This window comes from Strongylocentrotus purpuratus, unplaced genomic scaffold (assembly GCF_000002235.5).
Source record: "Strongylocentrotus purpuratus isolate Spur 01 unplaced genomic scaffold, Spur_5.0 spur5_scaffold_3, whole genome shotgun sequence".
In the NCBI taxonomy this organism is placed as follows: Eukaryota; Metazoa; Echinodermata; class Echinoidea; order Camarodonta; family Strongylocentrotidae; genus Strongylocentrotus; species Strongylocentrotus purpuratus.
Genome location: NW_022145609.1, coordinates 13467206 through 13494113, shown reverse-complemented (window position 1 = coordinate 13494113; position 26908 = coordinate 13467206). Strand labels below are relative to the sequence as shown.

Sequence of the window (26908 nt, the reverse complement as noted above, 5' to 3'; positions counted from 1 at the left end):
CTACACACAAAGTGACTGAAATACAATCCTTATAGTTTTGGTGCTCACCAGGTTATTCATTTCTGGGGAGGATGTCTATTAAACATGCCATGTATAATATATCCCAAGGGGCCAACAAAATTTCAAACTTGAGATTAACATACACAAAGATTTAGAAATGTAATTTTTTAACATTTGTAAAGTTCCTATTTTTCGAAATAACTTTTCCCAACCTTTAAACAATTGGGCAGAGGTTGGATTTCTCTTTACATACAAAATAAAAAATGAGGAATAAAAGGTTTAAGCAAATCCTAAAGACAAAGACAATTTTTAATCTGTAGGGTTATTTCAAGTTGGTTTATTAATAATGTAACCAAAATTTGTTCCAATATACAATGAGTAATAATCTTTAAAACAAATATCAATTGCATGTATGTACAGTTCATTATGAATGAAATGCACAAAAGTAGGAAAAAGTCTCACAAAAGATTACTTTCAACAGAGCCACTTACTTTGCATGTGAGATTACATTAATACATGTCATGTCCTCCTTGTATCCACTTTACATGCTTGCTGGCAAAAGAAGCAGCAATATTATCAATCAAACTTTTTTTTCCTAGAACAGAACAGTGGTACTGTACCAAAGCCTCCGATACTCTAAAGTGGCATTTACATTGCACTACATCTTGAATCAAAGTTCAGTGATGCATTTTAACATGACATTCAATCACCAACCTCAATCGCCCTTTAATGATTTCATGATGTCTGGTAAGAGGTGCTACAAGAAAGACGATTTGTGGTCTCACATCATAACATCTCCCAATACGAAGTGTTTCTAAGCTGAAAACTCAAAGAAACCTATTGCATCTCAGATTTTTCCAAACAAGTACATATACCCCTCAATGCTAACTCCATATTTAAGAATATAAATATTGTAGTCATGACTGATCGACTGTATTTTTATTTGATACTGAGAAGGGCCCAGCTTTTTGAGGCAAAGGTACTGCATGACCATCATAATCATTTCAGATATTTCTCTAAAATAAAACAATAATCAACAATGAATAAACATGAAAATTGTCCCAGTCCATTTCCATGAATCTTCAGCTTGCTTCAGGGAGACGGTATAACGCAGTTGACCTTTATTGCTGGGATCGTGTCACCATAGAAATGGCTGATCACTTCAAAGATGCAATTTAATTTGACCTGATCATCGATCGCTGAGAGTCCATTCAATATGACACGCTCCAGCACAATTTAATAATAAAACAAGTCCATCACAAAAGGCACAGCATGGGACTATCTTGATGCAGACTTCTTAGCACTAGCAATCAGCTCCCTTTCTTCAGTCTCTAAATGTTTCAGCTTCTCCTCATATTTTATCCGCATTCTTTGACGTAGACCCTCCAACTCTTGCCTCTGTGGAGTCAATAATAACAAAACACACAGATAATGAGAAATAAATAAATTTAAAGTGCTTTTACTTAACATGTTGAAGAAGGATTCATTTTCCTCTAATACGTATTTCTAATGGACTTATGTTATTTCGGGCTTCTTATCAAACGGTTTAAAGAAAGAAGAAAAAAATTGTGATAATGAAATGTGTTAATAATAATAATAATAATAATAATAATAAAAGTGGCTACTTGTATAGCGCACAGGTCCACCTTTTGGTGCTCATGGCAGAATGAACATTAAAATTTCCACACAACATTTTTTTTTTTAAAAGACAATTCAGTTTCTGACTTTCTATTTCATTCATTAACCAGGGGAAAAGTATATTTTCAAAGAAAATATATAATTGTAATAGATGAAACGGAAAGAGGACAATGAATTTATCAAGTGCTAACAAATTATGAAAACTACTAATGTAAGCAGTACATTCTGTCACTGAATTCTGTCTGTACAAGTATTTGACCCACTTGAAATACCGGTAAGCATGACCTCTTAGAAGTCATACTTGGGATTTCCATGTACAGTACATACTGATATGGAACACGTAGCCCCAAACAGATGTTGCGCTGTACAGCACAAATACATGAAACAGAATTTAAAATACAGAAATATGTGATTCAGTGCTCTTTAATAGAAGAGTGAATATAGATAAAAACTTGAAGGTAACCCCACCCCCTTTATTTTTTATTTATCTTTCCTTCTTTCTTTATACCCCCTCCCCCCCCCCCCTTTCTCTCTTCTTCAGAGTAATGCCTACTGTCTACTGTCAAAGGATGTCCTTGTAAAATTGCTCCAGATGTCGACTCTACGCCATTTTGTAAAACTATTTATGTTTGACTTACATGCATCTTGCTCTCGGGAGGGTACATCTCTTTCTGTAAACATGAAATATAAAAAAGCATTTATGATTTTAAAAACTTTGACAATTATTATGCACAAGTACGTTATATTGCAATACATGTACATCACATATTTTTTTTTTCTGTGCATAAATGTTGGAAATGTATTATGCCATCATCTCTCTGATTCAAGATGGATATGACATACTGGTACAATGATAATTAAAAGTTTTGAACTTAAATGTCTCTTTACAAAGCGTTAATTATCATTTAGGATTTATTTTAAAACAAAAACCAAACACAACAAACAAGCAAAATAGAATGACAATTTATTTTACATGTTATGAAAAATTCATTGACTTTTAGGATCCTGGTTTCCTGTATGCCATTACTATTCAGACTTTCATAAATTATCTTAATGTACAATCAATATTTTACAGATGCATGATGCATGGCAAACTTATGTTTGTCACTATTCATGGATACTCACAACTTTTTTGGAGACATAGGTTTCAAAGAGGTCTGTCTGATTGAAGTAATAAAACATGGTCACAGGGAACATCACATAGATAGACATCTGAAAAAGAACAAATATTTAGTTTGTTTATATCCATCCTTGAAATAAGTTAGTTTCACTTATTACAATAAAGGGGCAGAAAATGAGATAAAAAATTAGAAAGATTAAGAAAGTTAATGCTTTATGAAGTTGTTATACTTCTACTGGTAATGGTATTAGTAAGGTTCTCTACGATTATGTACAGACAATTAAATACATTTCCATCTTCATAGTTGTCGGGGAGGAAAATATGTTATTCATAACATCAAACTTGATGCCAAAGAGGCCAGACACACAGGCCCGAATTCACAAAGGAGGTTTGTCGACTAACCAAGGTTTATGTGCGTCATATGACGCGTTTTGATGCGTTTCAGACCAAGGTTTGTCTGAACCTTGGTCTGAAACGCATCAAAACGCCTCATATGACGCACTTAAACCTAGAATTGTCAACAAACCTCCTTTGAAACGCATCAAAACGTGTCATATGATGCACATAAACCTCGGTTTGTCGACAAACCTCCTTTGCAAATGTGGGCCATCAAAGACAAAATATCTCAATTTTCTTTCACCGTTACACTAAAGAACAGTGAAGAAAGAGATTTATTTCACATCTATTTCATGCAAGAATGCCGGTAGTAAGTTTCTCCTTCTGGACATTTCTTTTAAGGGTCGTAGCTCTATTAAAGTATACAGATGAAGTAATCAAACATTTTATAAATCCATTTTCATATTCATCACGTTCATCTACAAAAACATGGTCAAGCCTCAAGGAAACTTTGATTAGATCTATTTGAAGTTGAAGTGTAAACTAAAATCATTAGTCACTGCCAATAAAAAGTTAATTGATTGCATGCATCACTATCAAAATAAAGAGAGATTATTATATTTTTCTTCCAAAGCGCTAAAAATTACTACTTGTGACTAAATTAATGAGCTGTGATACATGATACACGCTCAAAAGTTTGCAAAGAAATATAATTATGGTGATATAACGTGAATATTAGCACGTGGGACCACAATAACAAATTGGGGCATTTTATACTTCTAAATAGTTAATTACGGGGTAATCTATTAACGGAAAATAACAATATAGCACTGACATACCTTAACCACTTCCAGCTTCCACGTACCCATCTTGTACGATGTACTGAAATATCACATCAGCCAGAAAACGTCAGAAAAAATTGGAAAAGGAAGCGAAAACGGAAAGTGCAGTGTTGAATGCGAAACTTGTCATGTTCACACACCGCGCGTTCAATGATATGTAATTCTCATGTACGGTAGGTCTGCACTCGCACGTAGGCTGTGCAGCGTTGTGTGAACGCGCAAGGCACGCATCCTCCTCCTCGGCCTCCGGCCTCTCCTCCCAGGGGCGGATCCACGTAGCGATTATTCCGGCCCTGCCCCCCCCCCCCTAGCCCCCCAAAACGATAAAAAAAAAAGGATAATAACGTAAAGTTAACCTTTATAAAACAAAAAACAAAAGCGCGCGCCCCCCCCCCCCCCCCCGCTTATTCGCCGGCCGGCTGAGTCGGCACTAAATTTTGTATTAAGATTTGGCTACCCCCCCCCCCTGACGCCGTCTGGATCCTCTGCAGGCGCGGATCCACGGGGGGGGGGGGGGGGGGGCTGACGGGTCAAAAAAAAAAAGAATTTAAACAAAAAATTCTCGCGAATTAGGTGAAAAAAACAAAAATAGTGGTCTCACCCCCCCCCCTCGCTTATTCACCGGCTGACTGAGTCGGCGCAAAATATTTCCTGAAAAACTGGACCCCCAAAAAAGTGCCTCCTACTGCCCCCCCCCCCACCCCCCTCGCTTATTCACCGGTGGCTGAGTCGCAACTAATATTTTCTCACGGATTGGCCCCCCCCCCCCCTCTTCCCGCCGGCTGGATCTGCCACTGCCTCCTCCTCCTCCTCTTCATCATCATCATCATCATCATCATCATCATCATCATCCATTCTTTCATTCCTTCATTTATTCATTCATTCGTGTTTGGGGGTGTTTTTTTAAAAATTTTTTTAATTCATTCTTTTTCCTTCGTTCGTAAGTTCATTCGTTTGCATCATTATTCATTCATGCTTAATTGCTTCACCATGGTGGTTATCATCATCATCATCGATAAAGTTGGAATAAATTTTCTGACCACTTTTCATGACTTGATTGTGGCAATATGACTTATTCTTGATGAATATAGTTCATATCTTCTTGATCAATCTAAAGAATGAGAGGTTAATCTATTCATTTTCAGAAGATAAACGGTATATGGGCATATCTTTCGAGACCGTAAGTAATTGCACTTTGTTACAATTACTTCATGAACAAGGAAAGGAAACATTAATCCAACTATATACGGGCAGCGCTGTGTACATTCATCAGCATGATTATGATAATCATCATCAATGATCAATCATAATCAGCATTAATTGTCAATTTGTCATTTACATCATCATCATCATTAACATTATCATCATCCTCCTCGATCCTCCTCCTCATCATCATCAGCAACAACATCATCATCATCATCATTATCATTATCATCCTCCTCCTCATCATCATCAGCATCATCATCAGCATCATCATCATCATCATCATCATCATTATCATTATCATTATCATCCTCCTCCTCGATCCTCCTCCTCCTCATCATCATCATCATCAGCAACATCATAATCCTCATCATTATCATCCTCCTCCTCCTCCTCCTCATCATCATCATCATCAGCAACATCATCATCATCATCATAATCATTATCATCCTCCTCCTCATCATCATCAGCATCATCATCATCAGCAACATCATCATCATCATCATCATCATCATCATCATCATCATCCTCCTCCTCCTAATCATCATCATCATCATCAGCAACATCATCATCATCATCATCATCATCATCATCATCCTCCTCCTCCTCATCATCATCATGAGCATCATCATCATCATCATCATCATCATCATTCTCGTCATCAAACAGGCATTAACATATACAGTGCATCCCAGAAAAAACGAAACCGAGAATTATCGATGTTTTATCATAACTTAATATCAATTATAATTTATAAACGACAAGATATTTGTAAAGCTTAGATCAAGTTCAGTTGATGCAACTCATAATGATGCATATTTCACGCATTAGTTATTCAAAACAATTTGAAGAAAGGGAAACAAAAAGTCATTTGGCGGACGGTACGTATCTGAATTTCAAAGAGAAATTCATTCTAAAAAGTTCAGTTTCTGCCCTTTCCTAATTATGACACCTCAATCAGGAAGAATGAGCCAGGAATATTAATATAATAATAACGTTTTATTTACCCAGGGTAGCCACTGCAGTTATAACAAAGTTCTGTTTGGTTAAAGTAATGCTTGCATTTCCATAATTTTATCAAACGAATACGTTTTCAGATCACTGGCTGCCTGCCGTAGAAACAAACAACAAACTCTGATTCGTCAGTCATGCATGAAGTCTTCTGTCTTCTTTGTTGTTCCGGTAGACAGCCAGTGAAAACGAATTCGTCTAATAAAATTATGGAAATGCAAGCATTACTTTAAACGAACAGAAGTTTGTTATTCCTGGCTTAGGGGGGGGGGGGGCGGGGTATGGTCACCTTTTTTAGGTCACCCATTAGCTTCTTCTTTTTTTTAGTCTCGAGGTGTATATTAACAAAAACAAAGGGGGGGGGGGTTAACTCCCAAAACCCGCCCCCCCCCCCCCCCCCCTGCGTACTGTATGGCTTGGACCAAATTTTACAGTTTCTGAAAAGAGTCCCAGAGTACTGATACTTTTTCTAATCAGTTTTGTGAGCCAGTCATTCATTCACTTACATTACCGGTCTAAAACAAGTGTTTATGAATCTACATTTTGATTTGCACAGGATACTGGTTAGAGCAATCTGCCTCACATATTTTTGTGACTATAGTAATACGGTATGTTTAATGTATATGTACTGGTAATTAAAATGTTTTTATGCGTATTTTTTATGGTCATTGGCCAAATTGCAAATGCCCTTTCCATTTATTTATAAGTTACAATTTTAATATGTTACGGAAGAATTGAATAGCACAACGGGTTTGTTTGCTAATTTACTCGTTTTCATTCTCTGAAGAGCCAGTACTACACGAGACTCAAACATTCAAGTTCGTTTATTTATTTCATTGCCATAAAAAACACAGCAAATACAAATAAACATACAAGTATATAATCAGGAATGGTCAGTTATTACAAAAGTTTAAAATGAAATTGGAGAACAAAGGAAAAGCCCATGGTGGCTTTGTATAAAAAGTTCCCCGAATATTATAATTTATATTATTTATATTATTGAGCATAATATGAGTTCAAACCGACTCCACCCCCGCTCTGTTTTTTGACATTTGAGGAAACGGTGATTTATATTAGTGCGGTCTAGTGTCGGTCTATAATTATTATATAGTGTTGCTCTCGTCAGTGTGACTGAGATATTACATATATGTTAAGAGTAATGTAAAGTATTTAATATGAGTTAAGTTTCTTTTAAAATGTATTTCTTATTAATTCATTTTTTTTTTAAATATTGGTGTGTTTTTTTAAATACAAAAGTCAAATAATGCAGTATTTATTTTCATTCAAAGCCATAAACAGATGTACTGCAAAACCGGGAAATGAGTATGATAATTATTTTTGTTTCATCAAATAATCTTGAATGTAGTTGATTAAACTGTCCATGTATATCTACAGTTAAACCCAAGTTCTATATATTTTTCTTCATGTGTAGCATATTGATTTCGAAAGAGGGTGGGTATTCCAGAGCGTGAGAGAGAGAGAGAGAGAGAGAGAGAGAAAGGGAAGAGTAGTTAATAGGTCGAGACGATGAGTGAGAATTCGTATAAGAAAGAGAAATGGAAAGAGCACGTAAGAGAGGGAAAAGTAAAAAACAGAATTAATATAATATGTTGAGAACATGGTAAGAGATCTAACAGCGTATGGACACGTAACTACGATGACATTTTGTTATCCATACAGTGTGAGATAGCAAGACAAATAAGAAACATGGCAAGAGGTCTGACAGCGTATGGACACGTAACTGAGATGACATCTTGCTGTCCATACAGTATGAGATAACAAGGCATACTAAGAAACATGTTGAAAGGTCTCACAGCGTATGTACAGCAAAATGTGATCAAAGTGTACCTAGTTAGGATCAATATTACCAAATTCTTCGTCAGCTTGCACTCCATTTAGAGATTTCTTTTATCACCTCAATAACGACTAAACAAATATAAACAGTAGTTTTGTTATACTCAGAAAATGTGCCATTCTTGTGACTTTAATTTTGATATACAGGCTTACAGTAATAACAACATGATACTTTTTTTTTTTTTATTTTTACAGATGGCAATATCACAAAAGACAAGTAAACTATAATCTAGATCCTCCACATATATATCCAGTTTATGTCAACAATACTGTGTCAGTTTACAAAGAAAAATAAAAATGTTAATGTAATATAATATAGGCTACATTTACAGCGTATAGATACTTATAATTATTTTATGGCCAGCAAAATGTGATCAAAGTGTAACCTATAGTTAGGATCAATATTACCAAATTCTTCGTCAGCTTGCACTCCATTTAGAGATTTCTTTCATCACCTCAATAACGACTAAACAAATATAATCAGTAGTTTTGTTATGCTCAGAAAATGTGCTATTCTTGTGGTTTTAATTTCGATATATCGGCTTACAGTAATAACAACATGATACTTATTTTACAGATGGCAATATCACAAAAGACAAGTAAGCTATAATCTAGATCCTCCACATATATATCCAGTTTATGTCAACAGTACTGTGTCAGTATACAAAGAAAAATAAAAATGTTAATGTAATATAATATTTACAGCGTATACATACTTATAATTATTTTCTAAGTTATGAAAAAAATGAGCAAACAGAAAAATTCAAAATACGGTAAAGGACAATCCAAGAATGGTGAAAGTTTTTTGTTTTAAATCGAATGTTTTAAATGAGAGATCACTAAGTCTATATATCTCAAATTGACAGATTGGTTAGTGAATTATTGTGACGTAGTGCCTGACAAATCTCCTGTTTGTCGTGTAAAAGGAATATCATATATATTTCTGTTTTTGTCTGAGCGCCTTCTTGGGGTACTACTCAAATATATATTATGTATGGCATATATTGTAATAGGTCCTCTTAAGATAATATACCGTCCTGAGTCAATATCTTTTGAAGAAAAGAAAAAAGACATTTTATTAAATTGTGTGTTGGAACAAACCGGAAAGTTGTCCGCCACTACATCACAGAGACATTACCGATTCAGCCAATTTGAAGAGCCCGTATAATATATAGAGCAATTACAACTTTCCAAATTAATAGGTTTCTCATTTTGTGTACGATTTCATTCAAACTTTCACCAGTCTACTTTTCTGATTTTTCTTCTTTTCTCTAGAGTGTTTTGATATAAAGATTGGATTTCCCTTTACAGGTACTTAACTAAACGTTGTACAGAACAGTGCAGGGCCAGTAGTATGTCTCGAAATAGTAGTCCCATTTTCCCACAAGAATTGACTGAACAAAGTTACTTAACCATCAATGCCATCTACGATTTTGTTTTTCATCCTGAACATTGACTTATGGGATTGGGCCCCGTAAAGGGAATGCAAGTCGATCACATTGGGTCACCGCATGCCCATGCACCGAACTCTGTCGAGAAGAAGTTGCAGGTACATTATCTAGAGTTCTAGACACAACCAAAACTCCACAACTGAAGAAAAAAGAATAAGGTCGGGATTGGTTCTATATAGATGGCGACTTATTTAGGCTTTCAGTAGTATTATGTTGGAGATCCACTTGATTAGCATCCCTGATAATAGAGCGAGACATTTTATTTGCTTTCATTACTACGGTATATTTGGAAGAGTAAACGATCCCTCTCTTTCTCCACTATTCTTCCTATCTCCGTTCATTTCTCTCTTTACGCTTTGTCTTTTTCTATCAAACATCAAAGGACTCATCCAGTGTCAATCAACAATACCGTTTGCATACAACAAAATATTTACATGAAATATTCAAAGTGAAATCACTAATCATTACAGAATTGCATTAAACGTTTACAAAGATATCATAGTATTTTAAAATGCCTTTGGACGTTTGGTCTGGAAACAGAACTCGCGACTGGTAAACTAGGCCTAATATTTGTTAATACATGTACGTTTTTCTTCTCTACACCGTAGCAAACTAATCTGCCATACTATCAGTTCCCAAAGCACTCATTTCATGGCTTTTCAGACAAAGTGCAAGGTGAAAACGAAGGAATTTTTTAATGAAATGGTCCACAAAGGATTTAAAACAAATTGATTTAATGTATACTATTAGGCAAGTTCAATGTAACATCCCTGCGAAGAGTAAAATGATATTGTAAAATGAAACAAGATAATAATACCATAACTTGACAGGTTGACGGAACCGTTGACCCGTGGAAGCTGAAATGCTTATGTAAAATGTGGTCCTTTAATTTAAAAGTACTAAATAATCACAATACAAGTCAAGAAATATAAACACAAACATTAACAAAAAATATATTTTGAGAATAACAACATAAGGGAAATAAAACTAATATGAAATTAATTAATATCTTACCAATTTCAAGTTATGCATTATGATAGCATAATCACCCCTTTTTTCTTCTTTTTTTTCCTTCTTTTTTTCATAGGTTTTTATTAATTTCTCTCATAAAGAAAATTGTACATATTTTATAACATTGCATACAAAATAACAAAATAATCTTCACATAGGTCTAAATAAATATGCAAGTGAACTTTTACATGCCCATACAAAGTTACAAATAAAGTTACACATTTACAGATGAAAAATATTATATTTTCATATTTTAAACAAATCGCAAATAAAGTTTGTACTATTTCGTCGACCAGTTTGCGTATAAATTTCAAATTATTTCTTTTCTTATCCACAATATTTTGTTTTCCTCTTAAATTTCCTTCAGAGAAAAAAAAGGGTTATGATAAAAAAAAAAATGATTTCAGTAAATCTCTAAGAGAAACGATTACACAAAGCATGAAATAGATGCATATTACGCATAGTATTTACATACTATTTCGATAGAGGGGTGTTATTATTACATTGGATAATGTCAACTGTATACCGGCAATTAAAATTTATCGAGAGAATGGGCGTCTTTTCTCATTCGGTTAGTTATCACATAATAAACGATAGATTATGAAACATAAGCCCGTATTAAGCAAGGGCTGGAGCGGAGAGGTATACACTACACAATGGTATACAGAGTGAGAGATGCATTACAGTGATACTTTGATAAAATACAACTTCTTGTCACAAGCAAACGCGAGCACGTCTGGTGAGAGAGAAACCAAGTAATCACCCCATCTACGTGGTGCAATATCAATACGCAGATCACGTGCACCGAACTCAACTCTCTCCTTGAGGTTCAGACCATCAAGGTCGTAGAGCCTGATTTGCAAGTAGTAGTACTGATGCAATTGATAACTCTGACTCTCATTAATTACATGCGCTACATACACCCTGTCCTGCTCATCCACGGCAGCATGCAGGTAGACATACTTTTCTGGAGCTTGTAGAGACTTACCAGCATTCCCATTCCTGTCATAGACCGTCACCACGCTTAAATTGGTTAAATCACATAAACTTGTCGTGACGATCAAACCCGAACTGGTGCCAGATACTTGGCTCGTCTTGTATTTTGTTGGAACAGTGTGTTTGAGAGTGGATCCCGTCGGGTTTAAGATATAGACTTTCTTCTCACTGTTCGCGATGAGGATTTCATCTGATGGACTTCTGTTTAGTTTGAGATTAAGTTCGTTGCCTTTTACGTGTATGGTTGATTTCCTGGATCCATCAGGAGCATATATGTGTGCCTTATTGTTACCAGTCGATATGAATACCGACCCGTCTTGTTGAAACACAAGATCAACGCACTTCATGTTACTTGTTATGTTTTCATACTGCTCCTGATAACCAGTTGAATCGATGATATCGATGATACCACGTACATCAATATATCCGATAGCTACACTGTCCTTAGAGTACGGGGTGATACCAAACATCCGTCCCCGAAGATTTACAGACTCCATGATTTGCAACTGGGGATATGATTCTGAGTTGCTCCCGAGTTCAAGACAATTAGTATCATCTACAGACTTGAACCTCTTCTCTTGTGCTGTCTTCCTGGCTGCAGCAGAAGTGTGGTCAGTAGCTGATTCTGAGATGCTTCCGAGTTCAATACGAGTATCATCTTCATGCTTGAATCTCTTTTCCTGTGCTTTCTTGCTAATGGCTGCAGCAGAAGTGTGATCAGTAGCTGATTCTGAGATGCTCCCAAGTTCAATACGAGTATCACCTTCATGCTTGACCCTCTTCTCTTGTGCTTTCTTGCTAATGGCTGCAGCAGGAGTGTGATCGGGAGCTGATTCTGAGATGCTTCCGAGTTCAAGGCAAGTAACATCTGCAGACTTGAACCTCATCTCCTGTGCTTTCTTTGCAATGGCTACCGCAGAAGTGTGATCAGTAGCCTCCTTCAGCATGGCATCCAGCTTATAACATAGCAAGGTATGAGCAGACACACTGTCTGTCTCAAAATGACCCAGTCTGTCATTAGCTACCAGTGTTATTGAACTGCAGATACTCTTGATCCTTTGACGATCGTTGGATTTCAAGACGTTGAGATCGTCATCAAAACTCTGCTTTAATGCATTGATCTGCTCGATGAGATTTCGAAGATTTTCTTCAAGCTCTTTGGCCTTGATGCTGTAGGTTTGATTGACATCGTCCAGTAGTTTCTGCACGGCAATGTATACTTCATTTCGTTGTACCTCCACATTCTGAATGTTCTTCTCCAGTTCTGAATTTTTACTTGCACAACGCTGGACAAGGTCGTTCACCTAAACCAAAACGAATAATAGAAAAGTGGCAAGAACATATTTTAAGAATTAGATGTATGCCAATTATATGGAGCTTGTTTAAAAATCAAACACCGGCATTTGCGCGCGTCGAGTGTTTCATAAAAGTAAGAAACACGACCCCACCCCCTCCCCGGCACCCCCGTACACATAATCATAAGGACCGCGGACTTTAATACATTGTTTTTTCTGTTTTCTTAGAAGGGAATACAACCCTTTTGATAAATTAATTTCTATGAAAGCAGAAATATAAGAAAATCAGAATGGACATTTAGGCCAAATAGTAATAGTATAATGATAATCTTAATAATGATATTCGTTATGAAAATAATGATTAGAATATTAGTTCAAACAATAAAAAGTATAATAATAATAAGAATAATGATGATACTACTACTTTTAAGACCAATTATTGTCAGGCTTAATTAGCCAAATGCGAGTTTTTTTGTTAAATGTCAAATGAAACCACACTTACCTTTAGCCGTAACTCCTGCTCGAAGTCAGCCTGATTCTTGATGTTGTGATTTTGATGACTGACTATCACGCACTTGTGACAGACGTGGACCTTACAATCCTCACAAAACATATCTTTGTTCTCTTGTTTGTGGATGCAGCACTTCTCAGAAAGGTGACCAATGCTGACCTTCCCCTTGATGATATCCTCCATGGATACAATCTCATGACCTTCAAAGACGACTTTGAGATGTTGATGACAATCCAGACACTTATCACACATATAATTATTACATGTTCTGCAGAATGAGACAGCATCTTGATGGAACTTGCAAGCAGTGCATTTTGGACGCACCTCAAGGGCAGCATTCACCCCTCCACACTTGGCGTGGTAATTGTCTACAAGTCCGTTGACAGTCACATTGGTGAGGAAATTATCGACACGGTTCGCAGACAACTTGGTGACCTCCCTGCAGAGAGGACATATCATGTGATCAAGTTCCTGATGGGACAGGTCATAGTTCTTGAGACATTTCCGACAGAATGTGTGTCCGCATGAAGTCAGGATGGTTGCCTCGTCGAAGATACCAAGACATAGTGGACAGGTTAGGTTATGTGAAAAGCTTGGAGCTTTCTTTTCCTCCATCTTCGCAGCCATTTAATTGGTACAAATATCGTATTTCTGGCTAATTACAAACACGAGCTCGTTATACCCCTATATTATTGATGTCCGATAAAACTTTAAAATGTGATCAGCTAATGACACTAGAAGTTATTAGCCTACACTACAGTGAGTTTATGCAAGCTCAAACTATAAGCTGTGACGTAGTAGATCTACCAACATCCTGAGTCTTTAACAAGTGCGTCCAAACTGCATGCAGATCTGTAGCAATTATTTCTCACGTTGATTAAAAATATATGTCGAAAGAGGTGCACCTAACTTTGATCAAAAGTATTAATCCTCTGTTGAAATGTGTACCGGGATACAAATAAGTTTATAATAGCAAAATCACATGACTTGGGTAGATCTTCTGCATCCTATAAATAGAAGTGGGTTTTTTCCACAGAGAGCGCGCGCAGCGTATAAGCACCACTGACCTAGCACCTTTGAACTTATTGGCGGTATTCATCATTTGTATCTATAGAGGGCGACTTATAATTTTATCATCTGCACGTAGGCTGCATCGTTGTGTGAACGCGCAAGGCATCATCATCATCATCATTATCCATGCATTTATTCCTTCGTTCATTTTTTTTCTTCATTTATTCATTCATTCGTTCGTTCAATCGTTTGTTCGTATAATTATTCATTCATATCATATCATCGTCGTTGTGAATATCATCATCATCACCGATAAAGTCGGAATAAATACCTATTTTCATGACATGATTGCGACAATATGATTTATTCTTGAATCTTGACTAATATAGTTAACATCTCCTTGATCAAGCTAAAGAATGGTCGGAGATTGATCTATAAACTTTTTTGAAACGATATGAAATGTATAATAATAATATAGGCTTATCTATATCAGGACTATAATTGTCAGTTATCACAAACATTTCATGAAAGAGGATCGGAGAAAACATTAATCTAACTATATGCGGGCAGCTTGTGGACATTCATCAGAATCATATCAAAACGTTTAGGTCACTGAAAAAGTGTGTTTTATTCCCAAAAATGTTAATTCTATGGAGAATGACGTGAATTATTATTTTTTTATATTACATCCAACCTCATTCTGCTAAGAGTACCACATATTTTGCTTAGTTTGACTTATCTAATATTAATACGACAGAGACTATGCTCTTTCGGGTAAAGCAATCAAATTACAATTTTATTATGATTAACGACCGCTTTTTTTTTGGTTTAAAGGTACTATGTATCTTTTGCAGCCAACCTCAAATGCTGAAGAACTTTGCAGGAATTATGAATATGTCATGTATGTCCTATCTGTGAAATTTAAACGTTAGCAGTGTCCTCATATTCAAATTATGCAAGGAAACCCGTTTACTTGCTAGACTTCACTGTCAGACACTATTGAGTGACTGACTGGCTTTTTTTTCTTCTTCGGTAATAACATACATGAAAAGAAATGGCCAAGATTAAACTGATTGAATCTTTGCGCAGCATAAAACGTATGACCATTCGGTACAATTGTCTGAAAATCAAGACTATTACTTTTGGGCTCTATAGCCCTAAAGTCGATTTGACAACTAATAGTCGTTAGTTTCCCACTTGAAGGCATTTTCAAGCCCCACCTTTTTTAGGGAAGTTCTAAATTAGTATTATCTTTCAAATGCAGTTGGAATTTAACTTTTTCATTTTTTAGCCTGCAAATGGGACATAGTACCTGAAGTAAATTTACTGTTATTTTCAGCTCGTTTTCTGTGTAAAATCAAAGGATCGGGCGACAGGGCTTTATTACCATGTCACAATTTGGCATATCGCATTCTTCTAATTCTTAGTTTGTGAAAGTCATTTCTCTATGTATTTTTTCCCCAACCATTATAAGACTCGTTTAGATTGATCAATGTTATTCCAGCTTTTCCGAGATGTAAGACCATCACATCTTTGCCGAGCGAAGGATTTTGGTGAGATGATTCAGTTTGAGGACTGTGTCGCCTATAAGATGTTAGAAAAAGATGGAGCTTCGATGCACGTATAGGCCTAATATCAACGGGCATAGACAAAATAGAAAGATTTACATCGGGAGAGAATGTTCGTTGGTCCGTAGTGTACCTTTAGTCTCTTGTCGATGGCCCTGGCGCTATTGGAGTCTGTAGTTGACATCGAGCCAGGAAGCCGAGGCTTCGACCTTCTTGCTCGCTTTAATTTGCTCGTCAGAATTTTCGCCTCGATGTCGACTATTAACTCCAACAGCGCCAGGGCCATCGACAAAAGGCTAGTACAATGCATCGTGTATTTTGCATTTGTGTTATAATCGTTCGTGTCCGATCGTAGCGACCAGATATGACGCGGTGGTTTTATCTAGTGTTTTGGACAACTATGATGACATCGTGTTGTCCATACAGTGTGAGATAACATGGCATGCTTAAAAAGATGGCAAGAGATCTTACAACGTATGGACACCTAACTGCGATGACGTCTTGTTGTCCATACAGTGTGAGATAGCAAGACATGCTTAGAAACATGGCAAGAGATCTTACAACGTATGGACACCTAACTGCGATGATGCTTGTTGTCCATACAGTTTGAGATAGGATGACATGCTAAGAAACATGGCAAGAGATCTTACAAGGTAGGGACACCTAACTACTTACTTTGATGTTTACTTTGATGTTGAAGCGTAAAGGTAAACTTATTTGCCCCTCCAGGTAATGCTATCTCTCTGGTATGGACTGAACTTAAGGGGGTGGCTGTACCACAGTAGAGGTGTTGTGGTCGAGTGAATACGTCGCCGGACTGTCGATCACAAGGTCCGCGGTTCGAGTCCCATCGCTGCACTAATGTCCTTTGGCAAGACATTGATCTACATTTGCCACACTCCACCCAGGTGAAGTAAATGGGTACCTGGTAGGAATTTATTCCTTGAAACGCAGCGCGCGTAACAGCTGCACTGCTAAAGCCAGGGTAATTATGCTGCATTATTGTAGAGCGCTTAGAAACTTCTGACAAAGTAAGTGTTAGCCTCTATATAAGCACTGTAATTATTACCAATATTTCCCAAGGATGGATTTGAACTGATTTACAGTTGTTGCTCTGACTGCTGAGTCTGGTAAGGAATTCCAGCTGTTGCAACTTCGCACAGAGAAGGAATTTTGACGAAGCACAGATTTACACTTTGGCTTCCTTACTTTTATACTTTCATACTGTGGCCTCTGGTTCTGGATTCATGGACTAGTTGAAAAACTACGATGAAGCCTTGTTGTCCATACAGTGTGAGATAACGTGACATGCTTAGAAACATGGCAAGAGATCTTACAACGTCTTCTTTTTTCTTTTTCAGCCATTTTCAATCCACTGCAGGATGAAGGCCTCAGCATGATGTTTCCAAATGCCTCCGTCAGCGCCTGTTGGTGCCAATTTTTCTGTCCCCAGAACTGTTGCAGCTCGTCTCGCCATATTATTCTTCGACGTCCCCTGTTTCGTTTTCCCTCATATGGTGTCCAGTGAGTGATTGTTGAGCTCCAGCGATTTTCATTCCTATGGATGATGTGGCCCGCCCAATTCCATTTCCTTCTTTTCACTGTTTCAAGGATGTCTTGGACTTTTGTCTGTTTCCTGATCCATTTGTTAGTTTTTCTGTCTTTGTATGTGATGCTTAGAATACTTCTGTCCACGTGTGTTGAGATGCTGCTAGCTTTCTTTCCATTTTTGATGTTAGTGTCCATGTTTCTGCAGCATATGAGATTGCTGGGATGATGCACTGGTTATATACTTTCTTTTTCAGGCATAATGGAAGTTTGCCTTTTATGATGGTGCTGTATCTACCGAAGGCTTGCCATCCAGCTTTGATCCTTCTTCTTATTTTGTTATCTTGATTTTTGTCTTGTGGAGAGAAACGTTGCCCTAAGTAAATATACTTCTCTACTTGCTCCATTTTGGTACCGTTCACTTGGATTTGTTTTGGATCTTTGGCCGATCCTGCCATGACTTTCGACTTCTTTTCCGAGATGTAAGACCATCACATCTTTGCCGAGCGAAAGTTATTGGTGAGATGAGTCAGTTTCAGAACTGTGTTGCCTAAGGGAGCTTCGATGCACGTATAGGCCTAATAGCAACGGGCATAGACAAAAGAGAAAGATTAACATCGGAGAGAATGTTCGTTGGTCCGTAGTGTACCTAGTCTATTGTCGATGGCCCTGGCGCTGTTGCAGTCCGTCTTCGACATCGAGGGGAAGCGAGCCAGGAAGCCGAGACTTCGACTTTCTGGCTCGCTTTGCTCGTCAGAATATTCGCCTTGATGTCGACTATGGACTCAAACAGCGCCAGTGCCATCGACAAGAATAGTATAGTTCACCGTGTATTTTGCATTTTTGTTATAATCGTTCGTGTCCGATCGTAGCGTTCATATATGACGCGGTGGTTTTATCTAAAGTTTTGGACACCTAACTACGATGACATAATTATTGTTCTCCATACAGTGTGAGATAACATGACATGCTAAAAAACATGGTAAGAGATCTTACAGCGTAAGGCCAGCAAAATGTGATCAAAGTGTAACCTATAGTTAGGATCAATATTACCAAATTCTTCGTCAGCTTGCACTCCATTTAGAGATTTCTTTCATCACCTCAATAACGACTAAACAAATATAATCAGTAGTTTTGTTATGCTCAGAAAATGTGCTATTCTTGTGACTTTAATTTCGATATATCGGCTTACAGTAAAAACAACATGATACTTATTTTACAGATGACAATATCACATAAGACAAGTAAGCTATAATCTAGATCTTCCACAAAAATATCAAGTATATGTCAACAATACTGTGTATACAAAGAGAAATAAACATGTTAATGAAATATATAGGCTACATTTACAGCGTATAAATACTTTCTATAACTATATTCTAAGTCAAGAAAAGAGTGGAGAAAGAGAAAAATTCCAAATACGAACTTTGATATGTTTAAGGGCAATCCTACATTTGGTTTATTTGTATGAAAGCAGAAAAATAAGATAAAAAGAATGGCGAAAGTTTAAAACTAATCGAATGTTTTAAATGTGAGATCACTAAGTCTATATAATTATGTATCTCAAATTGACAGATTGGTCAGTGAATTATTGTGACGTAGTGCCTGACAAATCTCCTGTTTGTCGTGTAAAAAGAATATCATATATATTTCTGTTTTTGTCTGAGCGCCTTCTTGGGGTACTACTCAAATATTCTTTATGTATGGCATATATTGTAATAGGTCCTCTTAAGATAATATACCGTCCTGAGTCAATATCTTTTGAAGAAAAGAAAAAAGACATTTTATTAAATTGTGTGTTGGAACAAACCGGAAAGTTGTCCACCACTACATCACAGAGACATTACCGATTCAGCCAATTTGAAGAGCCCGTATAATATATAGAGCAATTACAACTTTCCAAATTAATAGGTTTCTCATTTTGTGTACGATTTCATTCAAACTTTCACCAGTCTACATTTCTGATTTTTCTTCTTTTCTCTAGAGTGTTTTGATATAAAGATTGGATTTCCCTTTACAGGTACTTAACTAAACGTTGTACAGAACAGTGCAGGGCCAGTATGTCTCGAAATAGTAGTCCCATTTTCCCACAAGAATTGACTGAACAAAGTTACTTAACCATCAATGCCATCTACGATTTTGTTTTTCATCCTGAACATTGACTTATGGGATTGGGCCCCGTAATGGGAATGCAAGTCGATCACATTGGGTCACCGCATGCCCATGCACCAAACTCTGTCGAGAAGAAGTTGCAGGTACATTATCTAGAGTTCTAGACACAACCAAAACTCCACAACTGAAGAAAAAAGAATAAGGTCGGGATTGGTTCTATATAGATGGTGACTTATTTAGGCTTTCAGTAGTATTATGTTGGAGATCCACTTGATTAGCATCCCTGATAATAGAGCGAGACATTTTATTTGCTTTCATTACTACGGTATATTTGGAAGAGTAAACGATCCCCCTCTTTCTCCACTATTCTTCCTATCTCCGTTCATTTCTCTCTTTACGCTTTGTCTTTTTCTATCAAACATCAAAGGACTCATCCAGTGTCAATCACCAATACCGTTTGCATACAACAAAATATTTACATGAAATATTCAAAGTGAAATCACTAATCATAACAGAATTGCATTAAACGTTTACAAAGATATCATAGTATTTTAAAATGCCTTTGGACGTTTGGTCTGGAAACAGAACTCGCGACTGGTAAACTAGGCCTAATATTTGTTAATACATGTACGTTTTTCTTCTCTACACCGTAGCAAACTAATCTGCCATACTATCAGTTCCCAAAGCACTCATTTTGATGGCTTTTCAGACAAAGTGCAAGGTGAAAACGAAGAAACTTTTTAATGAAATGGTCCACAAAGGATTTAAAACAAATTGATTTGATGTATACTATTAGGCAAGTTCAATGTAACATCCCTGCGAAGAGTAAAATGATATTGTAAAATGAAAACAAGATAATAATACCATAACTTGACAGGTTGACGGAACCGTTGACCCGTGGAAGCTGAAATGCTTATGTAAAATGTGGCCTTTAATTTAAAAGTACTAAATAATCACAATACAAGTCAAGAAATATAAACACAAACATTAACAAAAAATATATTTTGAGAATAACAACATAAGGGAAATAAAACTAATATGAAATTAATTAATATCTTACCAATTTCAAGTTATGCATTATGATATCATAATCACCCCTTTTTTCTTCTTTTTTTTCCTTCTTTTTTTCATAGGTTTTTATTAATTTCTCTCATAAAGAAAATTGTACATATTTTATAACATTGCATACAAAATAACAAAATAATCTTCACATAGGTCTAAATAAATATGCAAGTGAACTTTTACATGCCCATACAAAGTTACAAATAAAGTTACACATTTACAGATGAAAAATATTATATTTTCATATTTTAAACAAATCGCAAATAAAGTTTGTACTATTTCATCGACCAGTTTGCGTATAAATTTCAAATTATTTCTTTTCTTATCCACAATATTTTGTTTTCCTCTTAAATTTCCTTCAGAGAAAAAAAAGGGTTATGATTAAAAAAAAAAAAATGATTTCAGTAAATCTCTAAGAGAAACGATTACACAAAGCATGAAATAGATGCATATTACGCATAGTATTTACATACTATTTCGATAGAGGGGTGTTATTATTACATTGGATAATGTCAACTGTATACCGGCAATTAAAATTTATCGAGAGAATGGGCGTCTTCTCATTCGGTTAGTTATCACATAATAAACGATAGATTATGAAACATAAGCCCGTATTAAGGAAGGGCTGGAGCGGAGAGGTATACACTACACAATGGTATACAGAGTGAGAGATGCATTACAGTGATACTTTGATAAAATACAACTTCTTGTCACAAGCAAACGCGAGCACGTCTGGTGAGAGAGAAACCAAGTAATCACCCCATCTACGTGGTGTAATATCAATACGCAGATCACGTGCACCGAACTCAACTCTCTCCTTGAGGTTCAGACCATCAAGGTCGTAGATCCTGATTTGCAAGTAGTTGTACTGATGATAACTCTGACTATTATTAATTCCATGCGCTACATACACCCTGTCCTGCTCATCCACGGCAGCATGCAGGTAGACATACTTTTCTGGAGCTTGTAGAGACTTACCAGCATTCCCATTCCTGTCATAGACCGTCACCACGCTTAAATTAGTTAAATCACATAAACTTGTCGTGACGATCAAACCCGAACTGGTGCCAGATACTTGGCTCGTCTTGTATTTTGTTGGAACAGTGTGTTTGAGAGTGGATCCCGTCGGGTTTAAGATATAGACTTTCTTCTCACTGTTCGCGATGAGGATTTCATCTGATGGACTTCTGTTTAGTTTGAGATTAAGTTCGTTGCCTTTTACGTGTATGGTTGATTTCCTGGATCCATCAGGAGCATATATGTGTGCCTTATTGTTACCAGTCGATATGAATACCGACCCGTCTTGTTGAAACACAAGATCAACGCACTTCATGTTACTTGTTATGTTTTCATACTGCTCCTGATAACCAGTTGAATCGATGATATCGATGATACCACGTACATCAATATATCCGATAGCTACACTGTCCTTAGAGTACGGGATCATACCAGACATCCGTCCCCGAAGATTTACAGACTCCATGACTTGCAACTGGGGATATGATTCTGAGTTGCTCCCGAGTTCAAGACAATTAGTATCATCTACAGACTTGAACCTCTTCTCTTGTGCTGTCTTCCTGGCTGCAGCAGAAGTGTGGTCAGTAGCTGATTCTGAGATGCTTCCGAGTTCAATACGAATATCATCTTCATGCTTGAATCTCTTTTCCTGTGCTTTCTTGCTAATGGCTGCAGCAGAAGTGTGATCAGTAGCTGATTCTGAGATGCTTCCGAGTTCAAGGCAAGTAACATCTGCAGACTTGAACCTCTTCTCCTGTGCTTTCTTTGCAATGGCTACCGCAGAAGTGTGATCAGTAGCCTCCTTCAGCATGGCATCCAGCTTATCACATAGCAAGGTATGAGCAGACACACTGTCTGGCTCAAGATGACCCAGTCTGTCATTAGCTACCAGTGTTATTGAACTGCAAATACTCTTGATCCTTTGACGATCGTTGGATTTTAAGACGTTGAGATCGTCATCAAAACTCTGCTTTAATGCATTGATCTGCTCGATGAGATTTCGAAGATTTTCTTCAAGTTCTTTGGCCTTGATGCTGTAGGTTTGACTGACATCGTCCAGTAGTTTCTGCACGGCAATGTATACTTCATTTCGTTGTACCTCCACATTCTGAATGTTCTTCTCCAGTTCTGATTTTTTACTTGCACAACGCTGGACAAGGTCGTTCACCTAAACCAAAACGAATAATAGAAAAGTGACAAGAACATATTTTTAGAATTAGATGTATGGCAATTACATGGAGCTTGTTTAAAAATCAAACACCGGCATTTGCGCGCGTCGAGTGTTTCACAAAAGTAAGAAACACGACCCCCCACCCCCTCCCCGGCACCCCCGTACACATAATCATATGGACCGCGGACTTTAACACATTGGTTTTTTCTGTTTTCTTAGAAGGGAATACAACCCTTTTGATAAATTCATTTCTATGAAAGCAGAAATATAAGCAAATCAGAATGGACAAATAGGCCAAATAGTAATAGTATATTGATAATCTTAATAATGATATTCGTTATGAAAATAATGATTAGAATATTAGTTCAAACAATAAAAAGTATAATAATAATTAGAATAATGATACTACTACTTTTAAAACCAATTATTGTCAGGCCTATATTAGCCAAACGCGAGTTTAAAAAAAAAATGTCCGAAAGCCACATACATGATACTACTACTTTTAAGACCAATTATGGTCAGGCTTTATTAGCCAAACGCGAGTTTAAAAAAAAAAAAAAAATGTCCGAAAGCCACACTTACCTTTAGCCGTAACTCTTGTTCGAAGTCAGCCTGATTCTTGATGTTGTGATTTTAATGACTGACTATCACGCACTTGTGACAGACGTGGACCTTACAATCCTCACAAAACATATCTTTGTTCTCTTGTTTGTGGATGCAGCACTTCTCAGAAAGGTGACCAATGCTGACCTTCCCCTTGATGATATCCTCCATGGATACAATCTCATGACCTTCAAAGACGACTTTGAGATGTTGATGACAATCCAGACACTTATCACACATATAATTATTACATGTTCTGCAGAATGAGACAGCATTTTGATGGAACTTGCAAGCAGTGCATTTTGGACGCACCTCCAGGGCAGCATTCACCCCTCGACACTTGGCGTGGTAATTGTCTACAAGTCCGTTGACAGTCACATTGGTGAGGAAATTATCGACACGGTTCGCAGACAACTTGGTGACCTCCCTGCAGAGAGGACATATCATGTGATCAAGTTCCTGATGGGACAGGTCATAGTTCTTGAGACATTTCCGACAGAAGGTGTGTCCGCATGAAGTCAGGATGGTTGCCTCGTCGAAGATACCAAGGCATAGTGGACATATTAGGTTATGTGAGTGTGAAGAGCTTGGAGCTTTCTCTTCCTCCATCTTCGCAGCCATTTAATTGGTACAAATGTCGTATTTTTGGCTAATCACAAACACGAGCTCGTTCTATCGTTTATCCAATAATTGATGTCCGATAAAACTTTAAAATGTGATCAGCTAATGACACTAGAAGTTATTAGCCTATACAGTAAGTTTATGCAAGCTCAAACTATAAGCTGTGACGTAGTAGATCTACCAACATTCTGAGTCTATAACACGTGCGTCCAAACTGCATGCAGATCTGTAGCAATTATTTCTCACGTTGATTAAAAATATTTGTCGAAAGAGGTGCACCTAACTTTGATCAAAAGTATTAATCCTCTGTTGAAATGTGTACCTGAATACAAATAAGGTTATAATAGTGAATCACACTTGAGTAGATCTTCTGTGAATACAATGCAATTTGTGCATCCTATAAATAGAAGTGGGTGTTTCCACAGAGAGCGCGCGCAGCGTATATAAGCACCTCTGAACTTTAAAATTGGCAGTATTCATCATTTTTTATCTATAGAGGGCGACTTAAAATTTATGATCTGCACGTAGGCTGCAGCGTTGTGTGAACGGGCAAGTCATCATCATCATCATAATCATCATCATCATCATCATCATCATCATCATCTCATCATCATCATCATCATAATATCCATGCATTCATTTCTTCATTCCTTCGTTCACTCAATAATTGTGTTCATCATTCGTTCATTTATTCATTTATTCGTGCGTTCGTTCATTCGTTTGTTCGTTTAATTATTCATTCATATCATATCACCGTCGTTGTGAATATTTTGTTTTCATCATCATCACCGATAAAGTTGGAATAAAATGTCTAACCTCTTTTCATGCCATGATTGTTACTATATAATTTATTTATGAATCTTGATTAATATAGTTCATATCTTCTTGATCAAGTTAAAGAATCATAGAGATTGATCTATACATTAAAAAAAAAGATGTATAACCTGATATAATTATAGGTTTATCTATATTAAAACTAAGTAATTGTCAGTTGTCACAAACATTTCACGAAAGAGGAAAACAAAATTATTCCAACTATATGCGGGCAGCGCTGTGGACACTCATCAGCATGATAATCATCATGATGATCCTCATAATCCTAGTCAGCATCATCATTAACATCATCATCCTCCTCCTCGTCACCAAACGGGCATTCGCACAGTACGGGGAGGAGGGGGGGGGGGGGGTACTGATCGAATGATTTCAAAAGACTTCCACAATAACTGTGCAAGAAAAGGTGTGGTATGGATCAGAAAAAGTTGATCATGTAGCATTTAAGTATTGGTGTGTACTGCAAGGTTCTGGAGTCATCAAAATCATAATAAATTTGGCCCAGTCTTTGTAAAGTAACAAGCACTGTACACAGAAATATGTATATGTGACTACACAAAAGGGTGTCGGGGCCCGACACCTTGATTTCCTTATCTTTCTATGCTCATTACTCAGCCATTATACATTTTCTTCCAAAATTGTTTGGCAAATGACATTTATTTGTAATCTTGAATATTCAGTGTAAGTTTCGTTTGATTCTGTGAGAATTTATTTTCTTTTTTTTACCAGAACTCAAGTTTATCTTTAACTTTGATGAGCCAACCATCAACACATTTTTCTTCAAACGCCATTATTGTGATACAACTTCCAGGAATTGGAGACCTAAGATTTCAGAAAGCAACTTTGACTAATCCCATTTACCTCTATCGGATATTTATATATTTTGTTTAATCTCCAGGATTGGGGACCGCGGCCCGGCAAGAAATATAAGTCTTATCATCTTTGCAAATCACAATTTTTTTAACCATAATTTGCGAAAATATTTACTCATACCTTGATTGAAGACAGGTAGAGTAGCTGTCACAACCATAGGGGCCTGAAGTGTGTGTGTGTGTGGGGGGGGGGGGTGGGGGGCAGGGGGTTCGGTCGCCCCCAAACGGAAAAGTCGGTGTTTTTGGGCCCCTTACGCCACTGGTTATGAAGGTGTCGTGGTGTAGATGGTTCATTCACTTGGCTTTCAATCCAAGGGTTGAGGGTTCGAAACTTCGTCCTGCACTAATATCCTTTGGCAGGACATAATTTATCCACATTCGCCACTCTCCACTCAGGTGTGAAAATGACTACCCGACATAGAAGCCACCATCATTAGTATTATTGGTGCAGAGCGGTGTCAAGAAGCACAACGACCACAAATTTTGCTCAATGCACAATTAAATTCCTTTTGGTGGAAGGGAGGGGGCAACGGTGGACGCATTTTTCCTCATAACCCTCCTCTAATTCCCTTCCCCGTTAGTTTCTCTTTTATTTTCTACTCGTCTTATACTTTCAACCAAAAAGATTGTACTCGTTTCAACCTAGATATTAAAGTTCCAAAGCGCTTTTATTCAAGGAGACTAATGGGTAGTAAATAAGTAACGAGACCTACCACTATCGAATTTTAATGAGAGCGGAAATAGACATCACAGGCATAAACACTCTGTGCCCATTTGTAGCCAGATTTCTCTTTTTTTTAACGTCTCAATAATTTCGAGATTGCCAAAGAGAAAAAATGACGTGAGCATGGCAGCCATTATGCAAATTATGCAAATGTTGGAAATTTTTAAAAAAACGGACCCATTTTTAATGGTATTTTTGCTGAAAGTGGGACCCATGTTTAGGGATTTTTTGTGAAAAGGTTACCCATTAGAGCGGCACATCCCCGTATGTCTTAATATGTGGGTCCCCCCCCCAACCCCGGGGGTTATATATTACGAGATCATATTACTTTCGTAACTGTTTTTTTTTTTCTTTTTCTTATCTGTTTTGTGAGCCGGTCATTCATTCATTTCCAGTTCAAGTCGGTCTAAAACAAATGTTTGTGAATCTATATGTGATATATGCGTCAGGTCTTACGTCTATGGCTGATCTTCAACGAAACGGAGTTAAGTCTTTTGTAA

At 37.0% G+C, this 26908-nt stretch overlaps 3 protein-coding genes across 4 annotated transcripts; all 3 read right to left on the bottom strand.

The window, feature by feature from the left end:
- Nucleotides 1-315: 315 nt before the first annotated feature.
- LOC115928858 (protein PET100 homolog, mitochondrial-like) lies at nt 316-4074 on the bottom strand. 2 transcript variants are annotated; one of them, XR_004066254.1, is made up of 5 exons: nt 3934-4074; nt 2764-2850; nt 2277-2309; nt 1196-1398; nt 316-1125 (listed from the first exon to the last, which is right to left on the bottom strand). XR_004066254.1 is itself a non-coding variant. In XM_030996855.1 (4 exons), the coding sequence occupies exons 1-4, from the start codon at nt 3961-3963 to the stop codon at nt 1279-1281; spliced, it is 270 nt and encodes an 89-aa protein (XP_030852715.1). In that variant the 5' UTR covers nt 3964-4074; the 3' UTR covers nt 316-1278. The 2 variants fall into 2 exon arrangements, 1 of the variants encoding a protein (XP_030852715.1); XM_030996855.1 differs by having other exon boundaries at nt 316-1398.
- A 7072-nt stretch (nt 4075-11146) lies between these two features.
- Nucleotides 11147-14286, bottom strand: LOC105445220 (E3 ubiquitin-protein ligase TRIM33-like). The gene is made up of 2 exons (XM_011680448.2): nt 13260-14286; nt 11147-12766 (listed from the first exon to the last, which is right to left on the bottom strand). Exons 1-2 carry the CDS (start codon nt 13893-13895, stop codon nt 11147-11149), a joined length of 2256 nt encoding a protein of 751 aa, XP_011678750.1. The 5' UTR covers nt 13896-14286.
- Nucleotides 14287-21245: 6959 nt separating this feature from the next.
- Nucleotides 21246-23969, bottom strand: LOC105445221. Its single transcript, XM_011680449.1, has 2 exons — nt 23403-23969; nt 21246-22754 (listed from the first exon to the last, which is right to left on the bottom strand). Exons 1-2 carry the CDS (start codon nt 23967-23969, stop codon nt 21246-21248), a joined length of 2076 nt encoding a protein of 691 aa, XP_011678751.1.
- Between the last annotated feature and the right edge of the window lie 2939 nt (nt 23970-26908).

Coding starts and splice junctions, on each gene's coding strand:
- LOC105445220 (XM_011680448.2), bottom strand. CDS start 13,895: ATGGCTGCGAAGATGGAGGAAAAGAAAGCTCCAAGCTTTTCACATAAC. Junction 12,767..13,259: donor AGCAGGAGTTACGGCTAAAG/GTAAGTGTGGTT, acceptor GTTTTGGTTTAG/GTGAACGACCTTGTCCAGCG.
- LOC115928858 (XM_030996855.1), bottom strand. CDS start 3,963: ATGGGTACGTGGAAGCTGGAAGTGGTTAAG. Junction 2,851..3,933: donor GGAAGCTGGAAGTGGTTAAG/GTATGTCAGTGC, acceptor GTTCTTTTTCAG/ATGTCTATCTATGTGATGTT. Junction 2,310..2,763: donor CCTATGTCTCCAAAAAAGTT/GTGAGTATCCAT, acceptor TCATGTTTACAG/AAAGAGATGTACCCTCCCGA.
- LOC105445221 (XM_011680449.1), bottom strand. CDS start 23,969: ATGGAGGAAGAGAAAGCTCCAAGCTCTTCACACTCACATAACCTAATA. Junction 22,755..23,402: donor TCTGTCACAAGTGCGTGATA/GTCAGTCATTAA, acceptor GTTTTGGTTTAG/GTGAACGACCTTGTCCAGCG.